Source organism: Trachurus japonicus, chromosome 1 (assembly GCF_045865225.1).
Source record: "Trachurus japonicus isolate A0001 chromosome 1, Traja_1.0".
In the NCBI taxonomy this organism is placed as follows: domain Eukaryota; kingdom Metazoa; phylum Chordata; class Actinopteri; order Carangiformes; family Carangidae; genus Trachurus; species Trachurus japonicus.
In genome coordinates, this window is record NC_140907.1 from 8,758,300 (window position 1) to 8,768,807 (window position 10,508).

General features: G+C 48.6%; 1 protein-coding gene across 2 annotated transcripts; it reads right to left on the reverse strand.

Annotated features, from left to right (window-relative positions):
* Positions 1-435: 435 nt before the first annotated feature.
* Positions 436-8,294, reverse strand: pcdh18a (protocadherin 18a). Of its 2 annotated transcripts, none has more exons than XM_085763104.1 (4): positions 4,857-8,294; positions 4,116-4,171; positions 3,302-3,474; positions 436-1,300 (listed from the first exon to the last, which is right to left on the reverse strand). In XM_085763104.1, the coding sequence occupies exons 1-4, from the start codon at positions 7,344-7,346 to the stop codon at positions 438-440; spliced, it is 3,582 nt and encodes a 1,193-aa protein (XP_085619230.1). In that variant the 5' UTR covers positions 7,347-8,294; the 3' UTR covers positions 436-437. The 2 variants fall into 2 exon arrangements, with proteins under 2 accessions (XP_085619230.1, XP_085619149.1); XM_085763023.1 differs by having other exon boundaries at positions 4,116-4,204; positions 4,857-7,800.
* Positions 8,295-10,508: the final 2,214 nt, after the last annotated feature.

A 10,508-nucleotide genomic window follows, 5' to 3' on the forward strand; every position in this document is an offset into this window, starting at 1 on the left:
AAGCAGAAATTAGATCACACAACTGTTGGTTTCTCCCCGTGGAGTCTGTTCACACTGCTGTAAACATTACAAATGAAGTAAGGGTACAGTCTTTGTTGGTGGATTTCTTTTTGAAATCACTCATTCAAGCAACTTTCCGAGCGGCTGCAATGACAACTGAGCAATCTGTTTTCTCGGAGCGCTCGCTTTCATACCGTCACGTCACCTCCCATCGCAAAACATCAGTGCCACGTTTCACTTTTTTCTCTCAGCAGTCTCTCAGCACTGAGCAGCACAAGAGGATATTTGGTAAATTAAACAAGACAAGCATTACAGTGAACAAGAAACAGTCATCATTATTAGTTTATACATGTCGGCACAAAGTACACGCATTTTGCCAGGATGGTGTTTGAAAATGTTGCTCCCAGTCACTCGCCGTAACCATGCTGTGCTCTCCTCTAGTTCTGTCTGACGTCCTGCAGCAGTTTGTTGATCTCGTGCACCAGCTCGCTAGCGTCCATGCCGGCCTCGTGGCGGTTCTCGCCGCGCTTGCCACCTTGGTGACCCTGATGGAAGACGCCGTCAAAGTCGTCCTCCTCGTAGTTCTCTGGGATCTCTTCCATGGCCGGCAGCCACTTGAGGTGCGGCGGCTGTCCGTTAGTGGAGGTGGGAGTGGAGGTTGAAGATGAAGGAGCAGAAGAGGAGGAGGAGGCGGAGGAGGGGGAGACGTGGTTGGTCCCCACGGATCCACTTCCAGGGTTTAGATAGTGGGTGTTGGCTGCCCATGCCGCCACACCTGGGGGATAGGCCGGACCTTTCCCACCTGGCAACAACCCTCTACGATTGTCCTGAGGAACGGCGTTGTTGCTATGGTTACCAGCACCGCCGCTGCCTCCACGTCCGCTTCCCCTCTCGGCGGTGGATGAGGACGAGGGGGGGCTCGTTTCGCTGCACTCCGTGTACGAGTCCATGTTGGGAGGGAGGAGCCGCTGGAACACAGAGTTCATCTCCGTGAGGAGGGATCCTGCCCCTCCTCCGGCTGCGCATGCGTCACTTCCTCCTCCTCCGGCGGCGACGACCCCCCCGGCGCCGACTTCCTCACTCCCAGACTCCTTGCCAAAAGTGGAGAAGCTCTTGCGGCGCTCCGAGTCAACGGAGGACTGGTCATCGTCGATCTGAGGCTGCTGCTGCGCCGACTCTTCCCCGGGGATGTACATGTTGTTTCTGTAGTCGGAGGAGGAGGCGGGGGAGGAGAGGGGGGGCATCCAGCACTGGTCAGAGTGTCCCAGGACGCGACATTCATCCGTGCACAGTCTCATAGCTGAAGCAAAAACAAAAACAAGAACAGGGAAAGAGAGCGTTAGAGCAGATCCAGCTTGAAAAACAACAACAACCTGTATTTACTGCGCTACAAAGCAACTCATACGGCTCAGGTGATAAGTACTCCTTAGACAGAAGTGGAGTTTGTTAAAAAATGTTGTGTACAAAATGTGTCAATACGTTTGAATAATACATGTCATAAACCCTGAGACTGCCATCAGGCATTGTTATACTTGATGAGATTCACAGTTCAGCAGGAGGTCATGGTTCTGATTCCTCCCTTCCTCTTTCTTTCTCGCATTGAAACAAGGGCTGTTGAGTCTGACAAACCTTGCCTTGTGCTGTTAGAATGCCTCGTGTACAATACCTATTGAATATTTTATATGGCAGAACTCCAGCCTTTCATTAATATCAAAATCACAGCTCTGCCTGGTGTTGGTTAGATTCCCTGTTTTGTGTGTGTGTGTGTGTGTATTTTTTGTTCCCTCCTTCTCCTCCTGATCTCTTCATATTTCTGCTTGGGGGAGCAGATTGGTGGTATTTACAGCCAACAGCACGGATCTCCAGGCAGTGCCAGGTATGAAAACAATCACAGGAACTAGATAAATAAATAAATAACTGCCAGATCCCACTCAAATGGCATCACAGGCAGATGTTAATGTAATATTTGGCTGCTCTTGCCGAGAATGTACACACCCGACTGTGTGGCTGAGGCGGGGATTTTGCTTGTTTAGTTCTTTTATCATATCTAGCATGAATAGCCACATTTGCCCATCTAAATAGAAAAATCTAAACAAATGAAATCTATTGGAGAGAAGCACGGATAATCCTCCCTCTCGGCCCATTATCTCCTTCCCCTCCCCTTTTTCTTTCATATTAGCATAAAAGATAGTGGAAGGGAAGGGAAGAAGGAGGGCTGCAACACCTCCAAGTCTTTCTCAAAGGGAGGAAAAAAAAGAGATAAAGAAAGACCGTCCATGTCCACCACCCCTCCCTTTATCCGTCTCAATAAAGATAGAGAATATATTAGCGAGTACAGGAGAGAGAGAGTGATGGCGAGGAGCTCTTGGGCATGCGGGATAGAGCGAGGGAGGGACAATCAGTGAGAGAGAGAGAGTGAGAGAGAGAATAACATAATTCTAAAAGCAATTACTATGAATTCTCCTCAGTTCAGACATGAAAGCGTACCACTGTCACTCACCGGGGGGAAAAAAAAGAGAAAGAAAAGAAAAAGAAGGGAGGAATAAAAACAGCACCCTGAGACGCATACCGATGAGTGACAGGCAACTCATCTCCGCTCCAGGGAGGATTTTACAGACACGACTCTATCCGAGGGGCAGATAACGCACACACACACACACACACACACACACACACACACACACACAGTAACACAAACAGCCAGACACACTGTAACCTCTCTCAGTGTGATAACGAGCGTGAAAATGAGGGCTGTGTTGAAGAATGGGGCTGAGCACAATGGGGATTGTGTTGGCAACATGGTGAATGGAGCGGCTGTATAGGCAGGTGTACAGGCAAATAATGGGCTTAGACCTGGTGCTGTCCATGGTGCTGAAATGTATCAGGCAGGAGGTACATTAAGGCCTGGGTGTGGTCTGACTGAGGGACAGCGTGGGTCATTTGGTTGGAAGAACCCTTTAAATATCTGATTTTGAACAAATCAGGAGGGAGAATCAGGTTTTTCATGTGACTCAGGCTGGATCCATCCTCCACAGAAATCATCTGAGAGTGTGACCATTAACCAAAGCCTAGTTAACACTAAGTTGAGGTGCGATTATACTTTGGAGGTGAAATGATAGTCGTGTGTGAGCTTTCGCTGTAGAAGGTGCGAGGAATGTGATTCAGCTGAGTGGAGCCAATTCGGCAAGTCATGGCAAGAAAGGTGCAAAAACACAAACAAAAAGTTTTGGGAAAGAGAAAGAGAGAGAGAGAAAGTGTAAGAAAAAAGAAAAGAAAAATAGGCTGGTTCATCCGGGCTCACCTGGGTGGAGTCGATGGTGCATTTCGAGGTGTATCAGGTCAGAAAAGCCCTCCCCCAGCAGCAGTCTGTCCACGGGGGATTCCCTCCCCATGTCACAGTCACTGTCCCCCGCCTCGCTGTCCCCACGTCCACTGTCCTTTAGGCTGAACTTGTCCATGTCTTGTAATGCATATCTGCAAGAGAGGCATTCACAAGAGATGACAATCACATCCGGTGTTTGCAACAACAACAAAAAAAACCCAAAAAATACAAAAGCTGTGTGCATCTTCTTCTACATCCTGACAATCCATCTCCTCTTATAGAGAAAACTAATGAGAAATAAATCCATCACATAAAATCTAAGGCTGCGTCTGGAGTCTGTCCCGAATACTCTGCACACACAAGTGGTGGCAATCAATAAATCTATCACAGCAGCCTCTGTGGGCATCAATAAATCTATCATTCTCAGATCATATACGAGGGAGTATTATGATGAAAGTCGTGATGGATGCACACTTCAAAACCTGAGCCCCATTCTTTGGAAAGAAAAGTAGCTTAGCCTGAAAATTGTTGTGACATTCAGACAAATGGGTTGCATACTTTTGAACTGAATGACATTGGTATGATAACAACTTGAATATGAATAAAGAAAAAAATACATTTACACAAATACCAAATCATGGTCTACATGTAACTGTGCAGCCGACAGGTAAAACTTCACAACAGGTTGTTGGGAAATGTAATACACAATGAAACAAAGTGGTTTTAAAAAAGTAAACAAAAGATAATCTTTGAGGGGAGGAAGGGAGAGGGCTGAGGGATAGGGGTAAATTACCTGTAGCTGCGGGAGTATTTGTTGCCACGGAAACTGGGTCTGGGCTGGTACTGGCCCTGATGGAGCATGGACAGAAGCTGTGAGACTTGCTACATCCAAAAATAACAAAACAAACAAAATAAAACAAACGAAAAAGAAACAGAAAAAAAAAGGGTGGGGGTTTGGGGTGGGTGAATAACAGATGGGAAATTGAGAAGGGGGGGGGGTGAAAAAAAGGAGAGAGAGACAACACAGAAGACAAAATAATGGATGAGTAAACACAAAATGTCTGATGGAAAGGCTGCTGAAAATGGATGAGACAAAATGGATGACGTTATAACAAAAAAAAGGTTGATGATGGGGGGGGTGAGTCTAGATGAATATGGAGACATATGACTGAGGGGGTGAGTTGTGGTTATGATGGAGATGATGGTGACAGAGTGTAAACAAGGTAAAGACAAAGACACATCTATAATCATCAGCATTTTTAATGAGAGTCAGTCTGAACTACAGGGCAATGTTGATTAAGTCACTGTCACATGGAGATGAGTTAATTTGCTCAAACGGAGACAGCTGTGTGCGGATGAGAAGGCTGGTTTGTGTGTGTGTGTGTTTATTTGTGTGTGAGAGAGAAAGAGACGAGAGAAAGAGAGAGAATCTGGAAAAGGGGCTGTGGAAGTATGTTTGAAAATTCTGAGAGTAATTGACTTTCAAGTGTGTGTGTGTGTGTGTGTGTGTGTGTCAGGGTGTGTATGTGCTCACCTCCACTGGTGGAGTCGCGTGCGCCAATTCCAGGGCGAAGCTCTCTGGAATGTGATTGGACGAGATGGTCACTAGGCTGTTGAGGGACTGGCGGCTGTGGTGGTTCTGTCTGCTCCCCATCTGGGCTCGGTCCATCGGGGGCGTGGCCGAAGGCGAGCGATGGTGGGATCTGATTGGCAGCGTCCCGTTCACCGTGGGAACCAGGGTGATGTCGCCTTTGTGGATTTGCCGCGAAGGCTTCTTGGGGTGGTGCTGGTGGGTGGACTCGGCCACCCGGCAGTTGTAGGAGTGCCTGTTCTCCTTCTTCTCGCGGTTGCAGTGAGCGGCGAACACCACCATGATGACCATGAGCACGGCGCAGATGGCCCCCAGGGAGATGATGATGATCAGGGACGTGTCGAACGTAGACTCGCCAGGGTCCATCACCTGGACGTGGTTCTCCATGTTCTCATAGAGGGTGATTTTCAGAACCGCCTTAGCGCTGAGGCTCTCGCTTCCCTGATCTCGGACCACCACCGTCAACTCGGTGCTCTCCTGGGGGAAGTTCTCCAGGCTGGCGTTGGCGTGGATCTCGCAGGTTCTTGGGTCTATGAGGAAGAACCCCTCCTCGTTTCCGCTGACGATGGAGCAGATGAGCTCGGCGTTGACCCCTGTGTCACGGTCGGTCGCCCTGACCACCGTCACCAAGTGGCCGGCCTCTGTGAACTTTGACGCCGGCACATCGGCGGTGAAGTTCCAGAGCTGGGGCACCACGATGACCGGTGGGTTGTCATTCTCGTCCAAGATGTTGAGAACGACTGTGGCGTTGCTAAGCAGCGGGGGTTTCCCAGCGTCTTTGGCTTGCACGACAAAGGAGATGCGACTTACGTCCTCGCGATCGAACGTGCGAAGCGCGTAGATGGCGCCATTGGAGGGGTCGATGGTGACGTAGGTGGAGATGGAGCTTCCGTGAACGGAGTTCTCCAAGATGGAGTAGCTCACCTGTCCGTTGGCATCCAGGTCGGGGTCGGTCGCCATGATGGAGGTCAGATACGCTCCGGGGGCGTTGTTCTCTGATTTAAAGATTTCATATCTGCCCTTTTCGAAACGTGGTGGGTTGTCATTCTCATCAGTGACATGCACAGTGAAGTGTTTAACAGTGGAGAGACTGGGTGTCCCCCTGTCCTCCGCCACCACCGTCAGACTGAACTCTGACCTCTTCTCCCGGTCCAGAGACACATTGGTCAGAATCATATAATTGTTTTCATAAGTCTTTTGCAGCTTGAAGTAGCCTTGACCGTGAAGTTTACACTCTACCTCTCCATTCAACCCCGAGTCCAAGTCCTCCACCCTCACCAGAGCTACAAAGGTGTCCAGAGCAGAAGCCTCAGATATATAAGCAGCGTCCCCGTTCCCTTGGGAGGACATGAGGTTGATGCTGATGTCTGGCTTGTTGTCGTTCACATCTACCACTTTGACCAGGATCTTGCAGTGAGCGGGCATGGAGTTGGGACCCATGTCCTGCGCTTGCACGTCGATGTCATAGGAGTTAATGGTCTCATAGTCCACACGTCTGATGAGGGTCAGGTGACCGCTGTCGGGATTAATTTTGAACGTCTCCATTATTTTGGGGGACACGTGACTGCTGAAGGAGTAGACTATTTTGGCGTTGGTGCCCTCATCCGCGTCCGTGGCGTTTAAGTCAATGAGCAGAGTACCAACAGGTGCGTTTTCAGGGAGATTAATGACATATGATGACTTGTCAAAAATCGGGCTGTTGTCATTTGAGTCAGCGACACTGATTCTGAGGAGGGTCGAACCCGTTCTCGGGGGAACGCCCCTGTCAGAGGCCGTGTACTGAAGTTCGTAACCGGAGCGCACCTCCCGGTCCAGCTCCCTGAGCACCACCAGCTCTGCGTATTTGGCCCCGTCGGTCCGGGACTGGATGTCAATCTTGAAGAAGTTGTTGGGCTCTAAGGCGTAACTGTACAGTGAGTTCTCCCCGACGTCGGGGTCCGTGGCGCTGTCCAGGGGAATGCGCGCTCCCACGGCCGCGCTCTCGGAGATCTCAATGGGGATGACGGCACGGGCGAACTGGGGTGCGTTGTCGTTAATGTCCAGCACTTCCACCTCGACGTGGAACAGCTGCAGGTGCTCGGTGGGCAGCGTCAGCACGTCGAATTGGATGGAACAGTTGAGGTTCTTTTCGCAGAGTTTCTCGCGGTCGATTTTGGTCCTGATGCTGATTTCTCCGTCCTGCTCGCGCACCGTGAGGAAAGACGAGCTCCCTCTTTGCATGGCTCTGAAGCGGAGCGACACCGAGCTCGGAAGTTTAGCCAAAACATCCGCGACATCATCTTTCAAACGGGCGATAACCGTGCCAACCTTCTGCTCCTCGTAGATCTGATATTTCAGTGTCTTACCGGTGGCATGTTGTGCAGCCAGCGCCACAACAACCAGAACTTTCCACATTCTTGCCAGAAAGAGTCCCTTCATTTTTCTTGCTTGCATCTTTATGGAAGCAAATGAAAAAATAAAATAAAAATCAGATCCAGGAAATTAGCTCCAAAATGTAGAGCAAGGAAAATCCAGTTTTAACTTCGTAAACGCTGCCCACCTTCAATCAGCAGCTGCATCGCTTTCTCCGCGGAGCGATGAGAAGAAGAAAAAAGAAACAACACTCGTTTGTTGAAGACAAGCTAGCTCAAGTTGCACTGATTTCCATAAAAGCATCCAAATGTACTTCTATCTGTCCTCCCTTAATACACAGACATGCTGTAGTGAGCGGTAAAACCAGCCGAGTGCCGTTGAAATCTGTGCGCCTTTCTCCCTCTCCTCCCTGCGTCTGGTCTGTGCGCCGTGCGCTCTCTCACGCTCCCTCTCTCCGTTTGAGGTGCCTCTGCACACAGACTTGCCCAAAATAACCCGCCTCAAACCAACTAGTTGTACATCAGCCACGGCCCCCTTTTCACATCCCGGGGAAGGCAAAGGCTTCTTAAATCAAAAGCTGGCTGGTGGCCACTCAAACTCCACAGTGGAGAGGAGAAGGAGGCGCAAGAGGGGGGAAATAAGAGAAAGTGGGGGGTAAAAAAAAAAAAAAAACCCCGCCCTGTGGGGTTCACTTTCCCCACTTTTTCAGAGTAACGACCATTCCTCTACAATGGACAAGGGGAGGAAAAATACGCTGGAGAAGAAAACATCCATTCAGGGAGCTTACCCTGATGCTATTAAAACACAGGAAGGTTTACAACTTTGTCGCTTCGGGTCTGTTTCCTCCAGACAGCATGGAGACGGCGAGAAAGAGTCTAAATTATCATTAGACAAAGACAAAAAAATACAGTCGCCACCTTTAAAGTCGTAGCAGACAAGCGTGTGAAATACAACATATAAATTGTAACCCAACCCAGCCTCAAGCAGCTGTCACCACTCACTCCTACTACACGACTGACGCACTGGATGCCTTGGCATTAGCGCATATGAGCTTATACTGTATTTCTGCTCTTTCAAGTGGCAGCTGACTACCCCCCCCACCCCCCTTTCTCCGTGCACACGGACTTTGTTCATGATTTGAGTGCAGAATACAGAAATATATATATATATATATATATATATATATATATATATATATATAGAATACAGTGTATATATATATGGCTGTCTATGGGTGAGAGTATAAGCTGTGTGGCGAATCGCGCTGAAAGGGAGCCGGACTCTAATGAATGCCTTTAAAGAGTCGGTCACGCCGAGGAACAGCTCTGTCCCCGTGCACAAATCTGTTCAACATCACTTCAAACTCCCCGCAGGATGGGGTTTGATAACGAGCGCTGCATCCGAAACACACGAGTTTCTATCATGCATTTTTACTACCCCCACCAGAAAAAAAAAAAAGTCTCATTTGTGTCCAGCCTACATGCGCATGCACTGGCGAGGGCAGAGAGAAAGATAAACAGAAAGAGAGAGATGAAGGAAGAGAAGAGGAGGAGGAGAGAGAGAGAGATGGAGAGAAAGAGAGGGAGAGATATCTTAAGTTTAACGAATGTGCACAACTGGGACCGAGCATTCTGGAGACCATCTGGCGCGGTTTGTTTGGCACTAGGACCCGGCGATTACAGCCGACCAAACAAGACTCCAGCGGAGCCCCGAACCCCACACAACTGTGAGGAAATGAGTTGTCATGGGGGATTGTGGAGTACCAAGCAGCTTTTCCAGATCCATTCACACATTTTGCGCGCGTGCTGTGGTGTGCGCTTGTGTGTATGTGCGCCCTTCAATATAGGCTGATAAGGAACTTGAGCTGTTGCAGTAACAGGTCAAAGAACTCCCCTTGCATATTCAGAACAAATATTACAGCGGGAGCTGAGGATGAGACGAGCCTGTACTGTAGGTGACCATCTGGAGCAGAAACCCGACAACACAACTCCCCTTCAATAAAAGACTAAACTCATAACTGTCCGCGCGCTGATAGTGCTAATTTCTCAGTCAACACTTGCGAGAACCCTTCTCGAATACCATAATTAACCTTAAGAAATAAACTGATACAGAAACTGCAAAACAGATGAATAATTTGCCAGCAGCTGCTACCGACTGCATGAGAAATGTAGTATAAACACAGTCTCAGGACTTGATGATGTTATCCACTTGAACCAGGTTATTCAGTGTGGGCTAATGTGTTAACGCAAGGCATCTGCGCAGCTTCTGAAAGCTTTCTGCGCGTTTGGCTGAAAACAATAGTTTATTAAATATTCCAAACTGTGCACGGGCACCAACAGAAGCTTTCCTTTTGAACCCCCAGCCCGTAAATTGGCGGAAAACCTTTATTCCCGCTATACCCAGTGTCTATTCATCGCCTGATCCATGTCTGCAAAATGTTTGCATTCACCCCTGCCTTTTTTTTTTTTGCACATCTTTCACCATAGTACGCATGGTAGCCTATTTAAACAGGTTTGATACGGGCGCCCAGCATTTCCATAGCTCCAAATGCTCCACAATGCAGTAATGCAATTACTCCCTGCGTCCCAGAGAAGCTAATCACATTTAGAGAACAAAGTGAGCTCCGGAGTTTATGGAAGAAGGGAGCGAAAGAAAGAAGACGGAGTTGGAGGGAGGGTTGGGGTGGGGGTCTTAAACACTGCGCAGAATAAAACAATTAATGTATAGAGGTGGGGGTAATCTAAGTAAAAAGCAGATGGAGCCTTAATACATTTAGGCACGCTACATAACCAGAGCAGCCGAACAAACATGGGCCTTTTAATGCTTAAGAACAGCAATAATTGAGCTAAAATATTCATCCGCTGCAGCAGGTGCAGAAATGTCGTCTCTTGGATTAAGGAAGTTTTTTTTGTGTGTGTGTTTAACTTCTCCTGCTTCCAGCTCCCACAAGGTTTTTTTTATTGATCCGCAGGCGGCTCTGAAACCCGGATCAGTGTCTGCACAAATGCATGCTATCAGCACAAACAAACAAACAAACAAACAGCTCCAGTGCCCGGGCGCGGCTCTCTTCACTATGCAGTGGCCAACAATTGGCTCAATGTCCGGCCGGGGGGGGCCTTGTAGCCATAAAGTGATACTGTGAATTAAACGTCTGTCACCAACATTCATGACCATCTTGGCAATTCTCTCTCTCTCTCTCTCTCTCTCTCCTACGACTCAATAGGCTCAGCAGGTGCGTGCGGC